Source organism: Micropterus dolomieu, linkage group LG22 (genome assembly GCF_021292245.1).
Source record: "Micropterus dolomieu isolate WLL.071019.BEF.003 ecotype Adirondacks linkage group LG22, ASM2129224v1, whole genome shotgun sequence".
Lineage (NCBI taxonomy): Eukaryota > Metazoa > Chordata > Actinopteri > Centrarchiformes > Centrarchidae > Micropterus > Micropterus dolomieu.
Window position 1 is genome coordinate 18,808,607 of NC_060171.1, and position 20,726 is coordinate 18,829,332.

General features: G+C 41.4%; 1 protein-coding gene across 3 annotated transcripts in view; it reads left to right on the plus strand.

The window, feature by feature from the left end:
• Positions 1-266: 266 nt before the first annotated feature.
• Positions 267-20,726, plus strand: part of sema3d (sema domain, immunoglobulin domain (Ig), short basic domain, secreted, (semaphorin) 3D) — a 32,706-nt gene continuing 12,246 nt past the window's right edge. Inside the window, exons 1-13 of one of the 3 annotated variants that reach the window (XM_046038102.1) lie at positions 293-350; positions 7,328-7,450; positions 7,565-7,822; positions 11,053-11,213; positions 13,137-13,199; positions 13,343-13,462; positions 13,617-13,710; positions 14,175-14,303; positions 15,785-15,921; positions 17,836-17,950; positions 19,379-19,448; positions 19,548-19,692; positions 20,254-20,476. In XM_046038102.1, coding sequence (XP_045894058.1) covers positions 7,615-7,822; positions 11,053-11,213; positions 13,137-13,199; positions 13,343-13,462; positions 13,617-13,710; positions 14,175-14,303; positions 15,785-15,921; positions 17,836-17,950; positions 19,379-19,448; positions 19,548-19,692; positions 20,254-20,476 — 1,465 coding nt within the window. In that variant the 5' untranslated portion in view covers positions 293-350; positions 7,328-7,450; positions 7,565-7,614. Of the gene's footprint in view, positions 351-7,327; positions 7,451-7,564; positions 7,823-10,793; positions 10,859-11,052; positions 11,214-13,136; positions 13,200-13,342; positions 13,463-13,616; positions 13,711-14,174; positions 14,304-15,784; positions 15,922-17,835; positions 17,951-19,378; positions 19,449-19,547; positions 19,693-20,253; positions 20,477-20,726 lie in introns of those variants that run through there. The other 2 variants (XM_046038103.1, XM_046038104.1) reach the window with 2 other exon arrangements.

The window sequence follows — 20,726 nt, forward strand, 5'->3', positions numbered from 1 at the left end:
TGAGGATGATGAGGCCCCTCCCCTCAGCAGCAGCAGCATAATTGAGAGTTTGCAGTCTTTCCAGGGCCGGACTGCCACAGAGTAACCACCAAAACACACGCGCGCGCGCGCGCAAACACACACACAGACAGAGGGAGAGAGAGTGCACCAAGAGTTCAAGAGCGCCAGTGTGTGTTTAACTACAATTAAGGGGAGTGGACATATTTAGGGGAAGTATTCCATTTCTTTTCTTTTGGTCCGGACGAAGTCTATTACTTTTCTCTGTGCGCCAGGCAATTAAGGAGAGTGACGCTGCGGTCCACAGTGCGGGCATGTGTTGCTTCTGAGAGGAGGCAGAGTTGAGTGCGCAGGTAAGATGAAACACGCAAAAACAACGATAATGTAAATCTAATGCAGTTCTTACAAAAGTTGGAGCTCTTTATCAGGTACAGCGCGGTGCTGTTTTTTAGTTTATGGTATTGTGGCTACTCTGCTATTGCCTTTCCAATCTGTTGCATTAAAGTAGCTAATTAACCAAGCTCGGTTACTTGATGTTGCCCAGATGCTATCAGCTATCAATAAAGTGTGTCGATACTTCATGCTGTTATATTGCTCAATGTTTGACACAGTACATTTTGTAGATTTAGACATGTGACTTTATGTCTTTGAAGACTTTTTTCTTCCTTCCTTTTAGTATTTTGAAACGTAGGCTATTTGATGTTTTTGACAACTTCTCCAACTTTATGTTCTGCAGAGCAAAAAGTTTAAAGTGTCAAAATTCAACCCTTCAAAACTAGTATTTAATATGTGCCCCCAAGTTTAAGAAATTCTGATTCTAAAATTCTTCTTGTTTAAAGCATGCTGACAACTAACTTTTCACATAATACAGTGGATTTTGAAAGGAGTTTATGATCCTGTAAAGAATTTTATCAACCTTTAAGGAGCATGTACAGTAATCCTTTAAATCCTAAAATTGGCCAATCTCTGTTTAACATGCTATTTATCAGACAGAAGAGATGTCTATCTTAACTGAAAACAGTAATGGATTGAAAATGTTTTGAAGAATAAAAGCACATTAATGTGATTTTAATGTATTTAAACCCGTTTTTCAATGCAGCTGGTTTTGCAACTTCAAATCAATGTGTCACGATGCATTAATATTTAATTTCACACCACTGAGAGATATATAGAGCTAGAGAGGTATTAGAAATTGTTTGAGGGGCAGAATTTTAGGGTGCCAACTGTGTTTGATTAGTGTTTAGGCTGTTTTTTTGAGGAGGGGGGCAAGTGTGGGAGCTCCATATACCCTCAAATTGAATGAGACTAGATGCACACATTGAGCGATATAACAGCCTGATGTATCGACACACTTTAATGATAACTGATAGCATCTGGGCAACATCAAGTAACCGAGCTTGGTTAATTTTCCTGATCCAAAATATTCACATTGCGGATTTACAGTACATAGCATGCAGCAGTGAACGTACTTCCTTTCTTATGGAGCTGACTGCTATGTGTGTATTTTTGTGGTTTACTTTGCAGCATAAAGGGAATAAATATCTCTCTATATAACTAACTGTCTCAAGTATCACTCTTACTGTGCTTCCCTACAAGGAGCTTTGGGTTGAGGGGGTGTTGTGAGAGAGGCAAAGGAACTGTCAAAGAGAGGCGGAGAGAGGGGGAGAGATTGGAGTTGTGTGGACATTGATTTCTCTGGCAGTGTTTCAGGGCTTTCCATCAGCATGACTGAGGTAAATAAATGATTTCTGCTTCGGGCCACAGAAAGACAACTCAGAACATTTTGTCTGATTTTCTCGCAACGCCGTCCAATCACTGAGGTGGTGTCTGCCAGGCATGCTTAATGCAGACTGCTGTGCACACAGGCAGTCACAGGTTCACTCGACTGGAGATGGGGCAGGCTGAGGACTGCTGAAACCACAGCCTGGAGGTGTACACTTGTGAGCTGGCTTTGAGGATTTTTAAGGCACTTTTGAGACGTGACAACACACTTTGCCGATGAAACTGTATCCTAATCTCATTTCAGTGAGTGCTCTGGTATGACTGGGAAAGTGGATTTGATAAGAAGTTACAATGTGTGACTGGTTGAAGGGTCCTGGTCGGTTATGTGGGTGCCTTTGTTCACTGTATCAACACAAACCCATGCTGCGTAGTGCTCTAAATCACTCCAGTTCTGAATGGCGTGTCTGGACTCATCCAGCATTACCCTAAAAATCACTGCCTTAATATTCAGCTGTGTTTTGAGCCTATAGCACCATTCCTGCGCTCTGTGACAACCTCATGCAGTTCATGCCGAGGCTTTCTCCTGGATGGTGATGAAAACTAAAAACTGAAAGAGTGCTTTCTCAAAACTCAACAGGTTTTGGGTGGAAAGTGTTATTAAAACACAGTTGAAGTCATGTTGCACATTAGCCTAGCCTTATATGGTCATGTTTTCAGAATCCTTTGGTGCGGACAGACAAAGCAGCAATGGCACCTTTACTGCAGTGGTGATGTTATGTTAGTATGTTTAGAAAGTCTACAACGGCTAGGTGCCAAAGACATGCAGGCAGACAACCCGGCTGGATTTGCCTGCCCTGCAGCTCCATGTTTCCTCTGTCCGTACTGGACTGGTGTGGAGGGAAACCGCATAACAAAAGCATTCTCAGGACTGAACAAAAGAGCTGCTTCCCACATTTGTAGAAGACTTTAATGCTCTTGAGAGGAGTTGTTGCATAGCATACATGGGTGGACCCTGGTATCCTTAGGCCATCAGGAGACAAGTGAGAGCACTTACATCTGTCAGTCACTGTTTCCATGCCCTGTGGCTCCCATCTGCCTACCTCAGTATGGTATTAGCTTACACACACACATATGTTCATATGTTTATCTATATGGCCTTGTCTCAGTTACATGGTTGCTTCCCAGTTTTGAATAGCCGCTTGACTTTGTTTCCATTTGTTGTTTTTCAGTTTCCATTGTCTCCAGTTAAAAAAGTTCAACCACAGATCCAGTATCACTTCTCGGCCCCGTTGGTTCCACTTGGCTCCACTACTCAACCAAATACAAGTGAGACAGTGGCAGTCACTGTCTCACTTGTATGCAGCTGAGTAGTGGAGCTGTGGGCTCTTGTCTTCCACTGACAAAGAATGGATGATTAAACGGCAACATTAAACATAAAGCGAATTTAACAGCTTAGGGAGGGACAAAACGTGGACAGACAGGGTTCATTCCTCTGGGAATTTTATCCATCTCCTTTGGTTTTTCCCACAGACGTACTCTTCACTTCCAAAACGGAAGGAATTCCACTGGAATGTCCTCTCGTCTGGGAATAACCATTCATTGATTTCGTGCATCGAGGTTTCAAGCAAAGCGTGATTGTCATGAGATGTCCGTGATTTTTAATGCGGTGTTGTGAATGCGTTTGTGTGGGGCAAAACTGGACGTAAGTGATTCGCTTTGAGAAATCCTCACATAAACTCTGTAACTTGGGCAGTGGAGTTAACTGTCATTACTCCACTGTTGTTTAGTTCTGTGAGAGTTTCTGTTATCAGACAGCCTGTGGATTTCTGATTTATAGGATTTATTAGAAGGTAAACGGCTGCGGGAAATACAGACTTTCCTAATGGCAAGGGATCAAATGATCCCTGTTGTCCATGGAGAGGTATTAGATATCCTTACCTAACATGTTTTGTACTATGCATTCATTCATTATTTAAGACTAATTTACTGAAGCACTTTCAACTTCAAAGCCCACCTCTGTCTGTATCACTGTGTTTGGATGATTAAATTTTGTGCGTAAGGGAATATTTTGGCAATTTATTTTGCATTCATTTTTTGGAGTGATATGTAATTTCCCAAGAGAAGCACACATGCTGAGCTGATACATACTGTGTTTCACTCAGATAAGTGGGATAATGTTTAAAATCTAAAATGAATCACAGCTTGCTGCCTTGATGTTTACTTTATGACCTGAATAAACAAATTACAGAAAAATTCATGATACAATGAACGTAGACAGATCTAAACAGTGTTTTATGTTTTAAATTTACTTGTTCTCTGGCAACAGTTAATTTTCAGCATATAGTTTAACACAGTGAGATCTGGACTAAGTGTGTAGTGCGAACATTATTAAGGCAATGCATGTAGACGGGAGTTAAAAAATACAGATGTTGGACCCTTCAGATTAATATTTCTTGTTTTTATAGTAGCCTTTGGACACAGAGCTGACAGTGCTATTTTACTTTGTTTCTAGAAGTCTTTCAGCTTGTTAAGGAAAGTGAAATAAGAGAAAGAGCGGTGCTTGTCTGTGTTTGAACAGTGTTGTGTTTTCTTCTTTACTGTCATCTATAACTGGAGTTATATTTTGCAGAACAACTTTAAAATGTAATGCTCCTTGTATATGCTTTATAGATTGTGTTTAGCGAAAACACAAACAGTGTGGCCTGGTGGCTGTCCTGTATTTTTCCGATGAGACATGAACTCACACAGACTCACAGGGGAGTTGCATGCTTGCTTAAATGCGAGGTTAAAAAAAAGAAGAAAAGATGATTGACTGTTGCCAAGAAAAACAACTAATGTCTTGAGAGCTAGAAACAATTACCTATGTTGTTCTGCCAGGTCAATGCCTGTGGTCAGGGAATAAAGACAAATAGCTGTGCTAATGCACTCTGTCCTGTGGAGATGGAGGGGTTTGATAATAGTGTACTCTACAGGGCACCTGGGTGTTGCTAAATGCCTCATTAGGGGTGGTCTCTGTGTGAGAATGCCCATGGCCAAAGCAGTTCTCCACCATCTGCTCCTTCCCCATGTCTGCTGACAACTTCTGCAGTTCAGCTGCTTTAAATTTCTTATATAGCATCTTTATTTCTAGATTTTTGGCTGCTGGTGAATGGCTGTTTTATTTTCATTTCATTTATTTGTTTTGTATTTGATAGGGACAGTGCTCATTAATCAACAGTAAAATAACTGTAAATGAGCCAGAGTTAGCTCAACAGGCTAATTTTCATCTGTTGTCCCTGTTTATGGCACATAAACGCTGTATTTGTTTGATGTTGAGCCCAAACTGGAAAAAGCCAATATATTTGAGGTGGTGTCATTTCTAAAATGCTATATGTTGGGCTGAGATCAGAAGCCAGCAGCACCATATTGGCTGCTAGCTTTAAATCTGTCATCATTGCCATCAGGATTGTTTCCCATCACCCCCTGCACCGTGTGCCGGCCATGCTGCCAAAGACAACAGGGACTCTGGCCGCCAGGAAATAAGGGTGTTAGCTTAACCCACATGGCACAAGCTGCCTGTTTCTTCTCTTTTTTGCCTCCCATTCCCTCCCTGTTTTCCTTCATCTCTCTTTTCATCTTCATTATTCACTCTTTCCAAAGTATTGACCAACTGGCAGCACATATTATGTCTTTTCCTGCATGATGGTCTACTGTTATCACCCTTTTCTCAACAGATGGAGAGTTGTTAATGCTCCTCTTCTAACACTTGAGCTATCTCCATTGTTTGGGGGTATTCTTCTAGAGGGGTGCTGCACAGGCCTGTACTACTGATAGATGTTGGCACTCAAGCGGTGAAGAGAGATACATTAGTTGAACACTACTCACATGGGTGCAATCGTGTCACTGCTCCCCTGAAGACACTGTAGGGATGATGAGCCCCAGCACAATCACTGTCGCCCACAAGAACTGCAAAGACTGCGCAGATTTAAACCTGCTCACTTTCTCTGTTTGCTGATTGCCCATCCATCACACACAGCTCCATATCTGTACTTCTAACCCTGAAGGTGTGAAGGTGCCTCAATTTGTCATCTTAGATAAACAGCAATCTGTTTATCAGAGTCTAATTCTCTACAGTTTAAAACTACAGGGAGCTTGGATGGGAGCCACCATGCCCCTATTCTCAGTAATGAACTCAGAACACCAGATTACAAAACTGGACATGAAAAATAATTTATGTCAAATGAGTTGTACTTTTACAGCTTGGATCTGTCTGCCAACATGCCATTTTACATTTTAATGTGCAAGGCAAATCTATTAGGAGTGAATGAATGTATGCGTTCAGAATCTCACTGTATATCATTTCCTAGGCACTGCATAGACACCCAAAAGGTGATTGTGTCTTCTCTTGTTTGTTTGTCCAATTGCTCCAACTGGAAGCAACATGCTTCGTTTCAGTATTTGAGATATGTGATGTGTGTTTCACATTGGATTGATTAATCTAGGTTGACATTGTTTATGTTGCTGCAAGACAGGTTGATATGTGTTATCTGACATGGGGATGGAGGGAAAGTAATGAGAGAGATGTAGCCATAAGGTCTAAAGGGGGAAACATTCTTTTAATGCATTCATTCATTTCTTCATCGATTGTCGGGTTAATTATTAGCTAGATTCAATGTGCAGGAATGCAGGTTTAATAAATCTGTTAATACCCCATTGGTACTTGGGTAGGATGATGCACTACGTAAACAACAATTGTAATTTAGGGCAAGGTTATCATTAGGTAATGCATTCCAACTAACAACTTGGTATCATGCACCACTTTTCTTAAGGTAGCACAGACACACTACTAATATGCATTTAATTGTACTGATTAGCACCCAATTCAGGGTAAATCAGTAACAATTCATTAAGAAAGTAATCAGAATGAACATTCATCAATATCTAGCATGTAGCTTTTCTGGTTTTAAAGTATCATTGTTTGCTATATAAGTAGTTGTTCAGGCTCTTCATGTTAAGAAATCTTTATTAAAGCTTAGTTCCTGTTTTATTTCTCAATGCCTACCACTAGCTCCAAACATTACATTTATTTAAATGGACAAATTTTCAATCCCAGCGGGATCTTTGCCTGGTCAAAATGACTGGGTTTGAAACTTTGTCACATTTGCATGTTTCCAATGTTTAAATGTTAAAGTTCCCTACTGACCATAACTGAAAAATGTTGAGTTTTTGCCACAATGCCACAAATCTAATTTTGTCAAATCAGTGCGTATCGCTCACGTTGTCCTTGCTTATTAGTGACAGAAAAGACAGTGAGTGTTCCCATGACTGTTCACTCATATGGCTCACTTTTCATTGATGGTGGATTAATGTCTGTGCTACAGGCCTCTTTAATGCACTGTGAAGTCCTAGACAGGACATGGCCCATTTTTTACTGGACATAAAGGAGGACCTGACAGGACCATCAGCCAATGCTAAAACTCTTGGCAAGTATGACTTAGCTAAAGGATTAAATGAGTTATCCACATCAAAAGAAGATGGAGGACAGAGAGAAACTGAAAGAGGCATGGCAGAGTGAAAGATGGCACAATGTGAATGTTTTGTTAGCCTGACCTTTGTTTTGGGCAAACAGATTTAAAGGCGACACAAAAGGAAAGCCAGTGACAGGCAACAGCTGATGTAGGATGGGTAAAGAGAGGTGACATGCCTGTAGGAATCCATGGTGAAACAGCTGAATAGTCACAACAGAAACCTGGTACATATCCTGCATGAAGTTAAATGAGATTGCACACACACTCATGAACAAACAGACACACTTACGTATGATTGCTCCTCCCTAGCTTGACTCTTTTCTCCGGTCTCCCTCCAGGGTTACAGAAAAGGACGGAGTAAAAACAGAACGAGACCAATTCACATACCATGAAGACAGAGTTCTCTGTTAATCAGCGTCTGAATGGCACTGGGACTCTGCACTGCTCGTCTGGCAGTAATTATGGCGGCAAAGGGAAGAGGATTAAGGTACTATCCCATTCAGGGGTCCCATTAGTGGGATTGATGTTGTTGGCCACCCTCCCTTTTGGAGCAAGCATCAAACAAAGTGTCCCCAGGGTCAAACTCAGCCACAGAGGTAAGATCTGAAATAGTGTTGATTTGTTTGCTCATTTTATTGTTGTTACATATTTACATTTGCTTTGACATGTCCAAATTTTAGAGTATGTGTCCAGGGCAGTCTTGATAGCAAAATACACTTTGTTGCACTTCCACTAGCTCGAGTTATAGTTAAAGCGACATGAGATATATGACTCCGTTAACTCACCTATGATTCCCTCAAATGTTTTGTTATGTTCACCATTTTTTTTTCCTGGTAGCATTTCAGCCATTCAGTATGCATCTTCAAAGGCCATGTCTAGCTCTGTCTCTCTCTCTCTCTCTGTCTGTAACATTTTGTCTCCACTTGTCTCTATTCCTCTTGTGGCTTTGTGCACACAGCCAAGAGGAAAATATGAAAAGAGAGATTAGGAGACTCAGATGCACTGTTAAAGTAAATGGTCTTTCAAACATCACTGTAAAGTAGAGTGAGAGATTTAGAACTCACTTACTGATCCATTAATCCACATCATAATTCTCTGTTTGTCATGTTTGATGCGTACATGAATGAACCCTGGTCACTTTTTGTAAAGCGCGAACACAAGCCCTTAATCCTGTCATGTAGGTATCCTTATTACATAAACCTGCAGTTTTAATCAAATACAACTTTGTTGCAGTCCAGTCCGGTCCTGTTAAGTCTAATTCACACGCAGAACATGCATTTGATGTTGATCTTGGTCCATAGGAAATTGTCGTTCAATCTGTTGTGTGTTTTATTAGCCGGTCCTGGCAATGTGCACTGGGCCCATGTGTTTAGTTTTGTGTCAACTAAGTCTGTTTGCTTTGTGCCACCAGGGGCACGTTAAATTATTGCTCCCCTTAAAACCCATTCTAAACTCCAGTGCAAACTTAACTTCAAAGTATCCATCCCTCATGCTATGAATCAGCTACAAGAAACCACACAAATGAACTTCAGTCTTGCTCTATAAAGTTGAATCCCCACTGTGACCTAAAAGTAAACTCACTCTGACTTCAGCCTCCAAAAGCTCTCTTCTGGTCAAAGGCTTCCAAAACCCCCGGATAGCTGGAAATAGATACACATGTATGTCATGAATGTCCAACATAAATATATGTAAGTAGCTAAAGGAATAATGATTGCTAGGGACAGTGTTTACTCAGCAGTTAAGCTAGTATTTAGCTCAGCGGTCTGTCTCATTTTATGTTTGTTCCAAACCAGTTCTTTTCATATATGATTGAGTTTTAATGGAGCCATATTTCTGAGATGATTTTATGATACTCTATTGGGGTGTGTCTCTTGGCTTTGCAAAGAGGAATCTATCAAAAACAAAATCCCTCCCCAACCCAGTGCACACGGCATGCACACATCGTGTCATCATCTCGTCAGTGTACACTCTTCAAAAGCAACGCCACCCAGCAGTAATCACTATTCAAACATCACATCACATCATCCTCCAGTGGAAGCATGGTTTCAATGTGTGAAGGGTGAAATGATCAAAGTGAAATCATCCCTGATTGAGTGAACACCTCCAGAACAACTACTTCTACTCCAAACTCACTGACTTTCCTCAGAAAAACACATCTGGACTTCAGGTTTCATCAACATCAACATAGACAGCGTGGCCCTCTGCTATGTGTGTAGTCGTGATTTAAATGTTTTCCTTAGTCTTGTAGCCTATATTATTAAAAAGCTACTGTTAATTAGTCAAATGCAGTAGAATAACATATTACAGGACATTTTCCTTCTTCTTGCTCAGTAACTAACTTCCATTTAGTGAACATATTTGAGTGCATTAAATCTGACTGTTCTTGAGCTCATCTTTATTTGTTTCTTATCACTATTACTGACTTAACATTTGATACTGGCTGTGAAGCCATGGAGAGAACATCCTATGCTGCATATTAATGGCATGCCAAGGCTGTGATCATGCAACATGAACAGCGGCCTTATCTCAGCTATCTTACATGCAGAGTACAATGCTCAGTAAGTACTTTTAATGAATGTTGTTCAAAATGATGCTTAAATTATGTAACATGTCACATATGCATATGCAGCATCATTACAGTAATGCGTATTTCCACTTCATGGTCACATTTCAAGTCTTCACTTTTGTCTTCAGACAAAAGGTGATGCTGCAGCATTACCGTTACCTCACTCATCCTGTGTTACGTAGTGTGCACTTGTACAATAGCAGACATTATAGTATTATAGAGCTTAAAACTAGTCGATCAGCAGAGCCTAAATCTGTCGGCAGCAAGCCTGCGTGCTGATGTCTTACTTAAATAAATGTGTGGATGAGAGAGCCTCAGAGCTCCAGCAGAGGGTCTAATCAAGAGTTGTTTAGGGGGTTGAGGGCGCTCTTCTTTGGAGAAAGGTGTTGAAGACTATGCTAAGCCCCAACAGCTAAGCAGGCAGTTTCAATGGGCTCATAGTGCGGTGTGTTTACAGAGCAGATTAGCGTTAGCCAAGGGCTAGCAGGCCTAATCTCTCTGTAAGGTTTAGTCTGCTGCAGGGCATGATGTGTGTGTGTGTGTATGGCTGAGAGATATGAGCATGTGGGGGTGCTATGTGAGTTTGTGTATAGGAGGAGGTATTAAGCAGTATTGTGTGGTGTGGAGGGGTCCTAGAAATTCAAATATTGAAGGTTGGTAACCTCTCCAATCCTTCACACCAAGAGGGTAATCACTATGTCAATCCTTTCAGAGTGACTCCCACAGGACTCCCCCGCATTGAGCCAGTGTTTATTCAAGGCATGTTGCTATACTGGCGCACTGAAAAGAGCCTGGTGATAGAAGAGATTTCCTTAGATCAAGGAGATCAAGGACACAGTACTGAATTGAAAATGTAGTCAGTATTCAGCTACCCGAAATGGACCTATAAACTTTAAACTATACCACCATCTATTGGGAGTGCGGCCGAATAATTTGCTACTGTATCTCTTCTCTATCAGCAAGTGTAGCCAAGGTGTTGAACCACAGAGGATTAGGGAGTTTCAAGTCAAGCAAAGACACGTTTTTCTCTAGAAGAGGAAACCCAGTGCTTGTCTTCGGGATTTCGGTATGAATGAACCGCAGAGTATAAGCTGAGCTTGACAGCATAATCCTGCTGAAATAGTTTTAACAATGTACTGTAATGCAATGCTAGATGTTGAATTTTTTAATGTAAGCTACGTATGTGCATACACTGTACTGCAGGGATGTATTAATCTCTTTGTTTGTCTCCATGTCTGTCTGTCACTCTCTCTGGGCCAGAACTGCTGCAAGCTGGCAGTGTATCTCTGTTTTTGGGCCCCTCCGATGGCCTCCACTCTCAATCGCTGCTGTTGGATGAGGAGAGAGGTCGTCTTCTGCTGGGAGCCAAGGATCACATCTACCTGCTTGACCCTGACAATCTGGCCAGAGCCCCCCGAAAGGTACACTGCCGTGAAAAGCCATAATACAATGTGCAAATTATATATAGAATGGAAAAACAAGGCCAAGAATGAATTTAGTACAATAAATAAATAGCAGCTTTTGTAGCCATTCAAGCCATTTACTATACTTGAGAGGTTGTTTAGGTAGACTTTGAAGTGTTTACAGCAGTTATAAGAGTCCCCACAGCCCCTGAAAGATAGTGCTCCATACACAGTAACTGTTGAAATCCCCAGACATGCAAACTCACAGCTTGGAGTCACTTGAGACATCCTAACAACCTCTGCTATTTGCTGTGAACAGCTCATTATCATAGAGACAGACTTGCCATCAAGTTAGGTGATGTAAGGTATATCTTTTCCATTACTGTGTCACTAAGCTGAAATGCATTCAGCCATGTATTGTTTTAGAGAATAGCTTACCTTTCAGTCAACTGCAGTCTGAAACTGTCTGTCTGGTGAGGTCAGGGTCATCACGTTGTCACATACGAGTATATACACATTCACGGATTATGCACATGCACGCTTACACATATACACAAATGGACTTGGATGGATGCCATATGTTAATGTTTGCAGACGTAAGTGTGTGTTTATGCAGCTGAGGTTGATACGCAAGTGGGACGACAGTGTGTTTATTTGATTTTTATCTGGTTGTTTTAACTCATAGTCTTGCTCTCAAAGTGTTGCCTTTCTGTTGCCTCTCTGGTCATTGATACTGATGCCAGGGAGATATGCACCAAAAGTCTAATTCTCCCTGCCTTTTGGGACTGGCCCTTGACAGTGAATATAGTCTAGAGACACAAACTTCGTGTTTATCAGTTAACAAAGAGGATTACCTGGAAAGGGCCCCTTGGGCACTACAGCATTCCAGTTGTTTTCTATCTCGATTTTCAGGAGAGATCTACTATGTTGTAAACTTTTTACCACACTCTTTAAATATCAGGCCCCTGATCATTTCAGATTCTGTGTTTCAAAATCAGTTTAAGCCCTCATACAGGCCACACACTGTGCGCAGTCAACACATCACATTGTAACACTGTTTTTTCTGTACGAATTCCTCAGCTGCATGCAATGATTTGAAATCACAAGATGTTTTCATATTTGTGCCGCCAGTGTGTTTGCATGCATGTTGAGGCTCTATCGACCCATGAGTAAGTCTGGCGATAGCTCTCCTTGGTAGGATTTAAGCGAGGTAACGCGCTAAGCACATAAGCCTGTTATAATACATGTGTGAACTTATGCGGCTACATTGAAAGGATGCTGGATATATGTCCAGTGCTCTCCCGTACCAGCACCTGGAGCTATAGTTATTCTATAGATGAGGTCACTTGTTTATTAAGCCCCAAAATGCTGCAGCTAGTAGTGAAAATTTTTCCTAAAATTAAATAATATCACTTATTGCACATTTCAATAAACTTAACACTGGAAAATGCACAGACCAAAGGCAAGTAAAATACAAAATGAAAAAGTGAATTTATAAGGACCTTCTAGAGGAGCATAGGCTACACTTAGGTTCCTATCAGGTTAGGGCGTCAGGAGCTTACTCGGTAGTACCCTTTGAAGTCATCTATAAAATTTGATATTCTACTCTAAAATGCACAAGTAGCCCATATACAGATGCACAGGAGAACACAGGAGTATTATGCACTCTCCTTTCAGATATTGAGAGAAGTCTGGCTGGCTGCTGGATTTTAACCTATTGCAACTTGAACACATTATATTGTTATTTTATTGCCTTAAGCAGGTTATAAAGCACATTACAATAGTCTGGCAGTGATTTAATGAAAGTGTCTGAATTCTTTGTAGATAAAAAGTTCTAATCTTAAGAACTTACCTGTATGAGGACTGTTTTATGATCTGAAGTTAAGAGCACACATGCCACATTATGAGATGAAATGTTTCTCCTTTTTTATCTGTCATTAGATTCACTGGCCTGCTCACCGGGACCGAGTCGAAATGTGCAAACTTGCCGGCAAAAATGCAAATGTAAGTGCTTATAAACAGAAGTCCCTTCTTGACAAAAAAATACATCTGTACACATTGTGTGTGTTTGTGTAATATACAGTATACGTATTCAATCAGACAGTCTTTAATAGTTAATCCTTGCTCTTTCTCCCTTCTTGTCCTAGTTGGAGTGTGCTAACTTTGTCAGGGTCCTCCACCACTACAATCGAACACATGTCTATGCCTGTGGGACAGGAGCCTTCCACCCCAACTGTGCTTTCATTGAAATCACTGGCCGCAGACAGGTAAAGTAGATATGAGTCTCAGCAGGAATCATTTTGACACTAGTATATATATTTACATAAGTAAAATATTATCTCCCCGCGACCCTGTACGCAGGATAAGCGGTTGACGATGGATGGATGGATGGATAATATTATCTTCTTTTTCATCTCTCAGGATGGTGTATTCCAACTGCTGTCTAGTACAGTGGAGTCTGGCAGGTTGAAATGTCCTTTTGATCCCTTGCAGCCATTCACCTCAGTCCTCTCAGGTAAGATGAGCCATCACACAATACTCTGGCAGTCCTGCGCCTGCCTTATCTCTCGTGCACCAGTATTTTATTGCTGCACAGCACCATTTATCCAGGAACAAATTATGTTTCTCCTCAAGTCTCCACTCAGTTGTTTGAGTAAATTCATGTATTTGTTTTCCCTGCACTTTCCTGCAAGTTGTTTTGGTCACACAGACATTTCTCAGGCAGCAACAAAGTAACTTGGCAAAGAATTGTAAACAAGTCCCTTTCTCAGTCTGTGTTTTTGTAAATGGGTTCAATTAGGTTAGTCGAAGAAATGGTAGAAGCTAAATAATAATGTAAACTGTTCAATCTGTTTTCTTTGTGGTGTGCATATTGAATAGGACTGTAAAAAAATGTAAACAAAGATATTGCTATTTGACTTTTCGTGTACTGAATATATTATGTCATGATTGATTGACCTCTCTCTGTAATTGGTCCAGATCAGTACCTGTATGTGGGCACATCCTCAGACTTCCTGGGCAAAGACACAACATTCACACGCTCCCTTGGCCCTCCACATGACCAGCACTACATACGCACAGACATCTCTGAAGACTACTGGATCAATGGTACACACATGCTTGCACATATCCATATTAACATGCTGAGTGCACTCAAAAGTTGTTATTGCTTCTTCCAGCCTCTCTACTGACACAAAGAGCCTCTCTGTGCCCTCAGGATGGTTATTGGCATTCCAGTGCAGAGAAAACAGCCCCCTTATTCATTTAGCTGAAACTTTTATATGAATGCAATAGCTGAATATGGACCACACCTACAGGGGAATTTACAGTGTGCCACGAAGTTCATGGTCTTAGTCACACAACCGCATTGCCACGCACGCATAGACTCACACGGGCACGCACAGTCATCACTGAGGAGGGAGACTGATGGGATGTCGTGCATCAACAGTTGTCAACAGGATCTAAATCTTTACACATGGTCTCCACATTTCACAACCACACAGTCAGAGATGTTTGGAGTAATTATGTCTCTCTCTCTCTCTCTGTCTCTCAGTGTGTATATACTGCATGTGTTAGCGCAAGGCAGGCAGAGAGAAAGAGCACATTATTTCTTGCAGTGTTTCTGCTCCTGTGAGCCTGTGGAACATCTTTCCAGTGCCGCAGGACTAACAATGACCTTCTGTCGAGTGTGTTAGCAGTCGTACATTAAGCTGTTCCAGTTGGGGAGTCACCCTCTGATGGTTGGCTCGGCTTTTGAGGGGTTGAGCTAATGTTGATGTAATGTCAATGCAACACTTAAGCCCTTGGACTAGCTCCCCCTGAAATCAGGACACTGATGGCAACATGCTGTTGATAGTCTCCTTTCCTCATTTCTGTGTAGTTTTCACACCGTGCAACATCATAAAATCACTAATAAATGTTTTTCATATGTCTTAATTCACATAAGATCAGTCCAGAAACCCTTCGATAGTAGAAAGACTTACTTCTACTTGACTACATATCAGAGGCAAATATTGTATTTACTGCACTTAGATTTTCATTTATTTTGTCAGTATTTACATCTTGTACTGCTGCCCCCAAGCAGTCAAAATAATCAATTCATCCTACTTTAAATACATTTTAAATGCAGGACTTTAACTTACAATGAAATATCTACATTGTGGTATTTCCACCAAGGATCAGAATACTGTTTCAAAAACTGGGGACACTTGGCTAGGGTAGATCTTTGAGCCTGGGTGTTCCAGCTAAAGGATGATCTCTATGCCACACTGCTGCATAACAGATGCAGTTTGACAGGCTGAAAATCATAGAAAAGGAAACAAAACTGCTTTTAAACTAACCTAAATATTCAGGCTATCACTGCATTAGTCCATGTATCAAACTGTAAAGCAAGTTGAAGATTTATGTGCAGTAGCTTTGGAAATAGAAATGGTAATAAATCAGACCTTTCTTTAGAAAAAGCAGAAGATTGTAAATAAACACACGCTAAATCTAGTGTTATCGCCACCTCAAAGCTGAAGCGCATGGCAAAGCAATTACCTGACAATTACCCTCCCCTCCCCTCTCTCTTTTCCTCTTCGTGTCTTTAGAGGCCAGGTTTATATCTGCTCACCCCATTGCAGACACCTACAATCCAGATGATGATAAGATTTACTTTTTCTTCCGTGAGATGTCGTGGGAAGGCAACGACAAGACCATCCTGTCCCGTGTGGCTCGTGTGTGCAAGGTGAGATATTACACAAGAGCAGTGTGGAAAGCAGGAGGTATACAGAGGCATGGGGGGGGTGGACAGGTAGGGGAGAAAGAAAGGAATGGAAGAATGAAAGACCAAACTAGGATGCCACACATGGATGTCATGGATGAATTGTGCTTGGAAGTTAGAGTTAAAGAAGGTGCGACTTGGCGGGACTAAAGAAAGATAAGGTGTGCAAGACCTCTTACAGTGTGTGGGGGAGCCATTACTCCTACAGTGATCTGATCGGATAGGGATCTTTGTGTCAGTACAGAAGTGTTTTATGTCCCCCAGGAGGAGGCCTTCCTGATACATTCTTCTTTTGTGGTCATCTGAAAGAGTCTGTCAGGGGCGATAAATCATGGTTTAGCCCCTTTGTGCTCTGCTGACAGGGCATTCATGGTGCTGCTGCCTACATTGTTACTGAGATCGATGTCGTTTGAAGATCTCATTGTCGCCATCTCATTGTCATCATTTTTTCCCTCAAAAGATTTGCATGGGTTCTCTGTTAAAGAAGAAATAATATTTTGTAGCTGTACCATTAAAATTTCAGAGACATATTTTGACTTTGATTTAAATGGCATGATAAAGTTTATACATGCTGTGCAATTACATTATGTTAATTTGGCAGATTCTTTTGTCCAGCGTAACTAAAAGTGAGAGCATTCAGCCTCTACTGGAAGAGCTGGAAGTCATCAAAGGTCTATTGTTGGAAGAATATTCCCAAACTTAAAATTCATACCTAAACTGAATCAGTTTGGGAATACATACATTATTTCAGTGTAGTAGTTAGATGCTGTAGTACTGAGGAGTCCATTAAATTTTATTTGACAGCATGTCAAAACAACACTTGGATGGCACTGCACCGCTGACTGAGAACGGAATCAAGATGGATTCATGATTGGGAACCTTTTTGTATACTATACATCGTTCCATTAGTCATTTCAAATGGGACTACCCTAAACACCAGTTCGCTAGTAGCATTCAGAGGTCTATTGCTACATTCTTTGAGAAAAGCTTTCAACGTATTTATGACTTGGGAGTAAGCTGTAAGGCAGACTGGAAGGAGATTCCTCTGGATTACAGGCCTCTCCTTGTCCTTTTCTTTCAGCTATGTCACTATTTTGGTCTTTGTATTTTTCCTTCCCTTTCATTATCTGTAAATGTGCTTTGCCCTGCATGTAAAAGGAATGAATTCACTTCACTTCAATCCTCTTTGAAGATTATTTTGAATCATCCTCATTACGTGCTTCCAATTTTTTTGGTCTCTTAAACACAAGTGTGTGTTTGTGTGTGCTGTACCGTAACGTTTTTTTCTATACCACTTAGTGCACCGGCCAACTTTAATGGGGAGGTTTTCTTAAGTGTTCTATGCATTACAAAGAGGTGCACTTACTCTGCTCTTACCTTAGCTCAATCAAAGGTCGCTACCTAAAACAGTAATTCATATGCTAAGATAAAACTTGCATTATCTATCTGCAGCTTCACTTGATTTTAGTTTACTTGATTTTCCCATACGCTGCACTTCCATTTGTTTCTCGTCTCCTTTGATGTTTTTCCCTCTTCTCTCTCTCTCTTTTACTCTCTTAGTCTTTCCTCTCCCCTTTCAATTACTCCCGACTGTCATTATGCTAACAAGAAGGTCTCCTTTGTGCTGGTTAAATAAGCAGATCCATACTAGAGGCACGTGGTTCACCTGTTTATTTTCCTAATTAGTGCAGGAAATCGGAGTCAGGCTGCGATGGGGTGTGTTGTCTCTGTGTGTAAGTCCATTAGAAAGATTACATTCAGGCTGTGGTTAAGTACAAAGTGTGTATTATTAACTGTGGCTGTCTTACGGCCACATTGGAAAGCTACACAATGCTGACTATGGTTTTGTTAGAGAGTGTGTATGTGGTTGTGTTTCAGAATGATGTGGGTGGGCTGAGGAGTCTGACCAACAAATGGACCACCTTCCTCAAAGCCAGACTCGTGTGTTCTATCCCTGGACCAGACGGAGTGGACACACACTTTGATGAACTCCGTAAGTGAGAGAATGTGAAAATATAATAAGTGAACTGGGTTTAATCCTGCAGAAACTACCTTACCTTACCTGCAATTTATAAAGGCACTTAAAGAGCTGGTATTATGCTTTTTGGCTTTTCCCCTCTCCTTTATTGAGTTATATATCTTTTTTGTGCATGTAACAGGTTTGCAAAGTGAAAAAGCCCAAAGTCCAGCCCAAAGGGAGTTCCCATCTCCCACAGAAAGCTCTGCTCTGAACAGCTTGAAAACAGCTCGTTTGTAGTCCAGCCCTTCACTTCCTTTACTTGTGACGTCACAATGAAAACGTGTCATAAAGCTTGCCAAGCAGCTTGTGGGGGTCAGGCACGCCCTCAAACCAAGTTAGTCTGAGCGGAGGCCCTTTGGCGTTTCCATTATAGAAATGTTGTACCTGTACCTGCTTCCTGGTACTTTTTTTTTTATCACCTCACCTCCGTCGAGGTTCCAATCAAGCTGAGGGATACTAAAATGTAAGGTGAAAACACTACAGACTGCTGATTGGTCAGAGAGAATATTAACTATTCACCGCATCATCATTGCGTGCACCAGACAGAGGCCAGCAACAGAAGGTTTTATATTTTACAGTTTTCGTATGGAATTTCATCTTTAAATCCACTTCTGAGAAGTTTTGAGGCTGTGTAGATTTCGAATATTGACAGTTTTACGATAAGTGATGGCGGAACAAACTATCTCTGGGTACTATCTGCAATGGAAAATGGAGCAGGGCCGGGTAGAGTCGAGTCTATCAATTTGCACTATGTTAGCATTTTTCGGCAAGGCAGCAGAGATCGTCAGAACACCGGCAACAGTTCAACGTTTAGTCCTATTGGTAAGATGGTAAGATGTGGAACAATGATGTTGTGTGGTTGTGGACTTGTGAGTAACTTATACGATCTGCTAGGTTATGGTCGCAGTCTGAAGCAGCTTTGATTTGGATCACACTACCTTGTTTCTTACGACCCGCCCTTCTCTGCTTCTGATTGGCTAGTAGTCCTTACCTGGGAACTGCGCATGTGCAACTCCCAACAAAGATTTTGTACAAGTAAGATGTATCACTCTGTAGCTCAAGAGCAGAGCATACAGCACAGGGTGAAAAGAGGAGCTGCAGCAATGTGCAGTATAAGGAAAATATGGTGTTTTTTGAAAATTAAACCATGTAAACCTTTTCTGGTACAACCCCTAATAAAGATTTTGAACCTGAAAATTAGCATAATACCATCTCTTTAATTTCCAGTTCCGCCAGCAGTGGCTCAGCAGTAGCAGTAGCCAATATAAGACTGCAGTTGCTGCTTAATATAAATGAAAATCAAGATGGAGGTGCAACAAAACCTTTATGTGCAGATAAAGGTAATTAAAGCAAATAACCTTTATGCCCCCCCCCCACCCCCCCACCACCACTTTCTTATAGAGGACATATTTCTGCTCTCTACCAGAGATGACAAAAACCCCATAGTGTATGCAGTCTTTACCACCTCCAGGTAAGTTCAGTATTCACCACACCATCATCAATACCACCTGTGGTATCTCCTTTTCTTCCCTAGCCTTAACCAGGTCTCTTGTGTCTACTTTCCTGTCAGCTCCGTTTTCCGTGGCTCAGCAGTGTGTGTGTACAGCATGGCAGAGATAAGGGCTGTGTTTAACGGACCTTACGCCCACAAGGAGGGGCCCGACCACCGATGGGTAGAATATGAGGGGAGGATACCATATCCCCGTCCTGGAACGGTGGGTTACCCACTGAAGGGCACAGAGGCAAACAGTCCACACATATTCCTAGCTAATAATTACTTTCTTTCTATCTAATTTTTACAAATTAGATAAATGGTTTATGGTTGAAATGTTCACAATGCTATAAGGTATGCACGCTCACATCTGCACATGCAACCTCATGATGTATGACATGACCTTGCCTGTGATGAGGTTACTCAGCATGTTAACCCAATTCTTGTTTCAGTTTGTTTAAATAATGTAATCAAGGGAGGGAAATGGCTGTATGGAGTATTTGGTGTATGCTTCAGTTGTACAGCTCAGTGAGGACTGTGTTTGAGCTATAGTATACCAGAAAGGTGGAGCAGGAGTGACACAGATGTACCAGATGTGCTTTGACGCCTGCTGTTCTTAATTTGACCACCAGATGGAGGCCTGCACCAGTAAATTGACAGAAACCATTGGTCAGTTTACTGACGAGAAATATAGGAAAAATACTGAACACACTCATGGAATGAAATCATCATGTGATTTTGAAACTTTTGCACAAGATCAACATCTTTTATTTTGCCCCCCCAGTGTCCCAGCAAGACATATGATCCAAGGATCAAGACCACCAAAGACTTCCCAGATGAGGTGGTCAGTTTCATTCGATTCCACCCTCTTATGCATCGCTCTGTCTACCCCCTGACTGGCCGACCCGTGTTCACACGAGTCCGAGTAGACTACACCCTGACTCAGATCGTGGTGGACAGAGTTATGGCAGAGGATGGACATTACGAGGTCATGTTCCTGGGAACAGGTTAGACGCACGCCTCCCCTCACAGTTGTCTCTTAAAATTCCAGCGGAGGGCACTAGATCACTGTGAGTTCAGCCTCAAACAGATTTTGCAGACACTGTTATTGTCTTGAAGTTGGAAAAATGAATAAATCTAAGGTTGCATTAGTACCTTAGAGAAGGGTGTGAGTGTGTGGACCGGAAGTACTCATTTTTATTGCATATGAAAACGATACAGTGCTCAAACCTGGCTGGTTTACATTATTCACTTCTG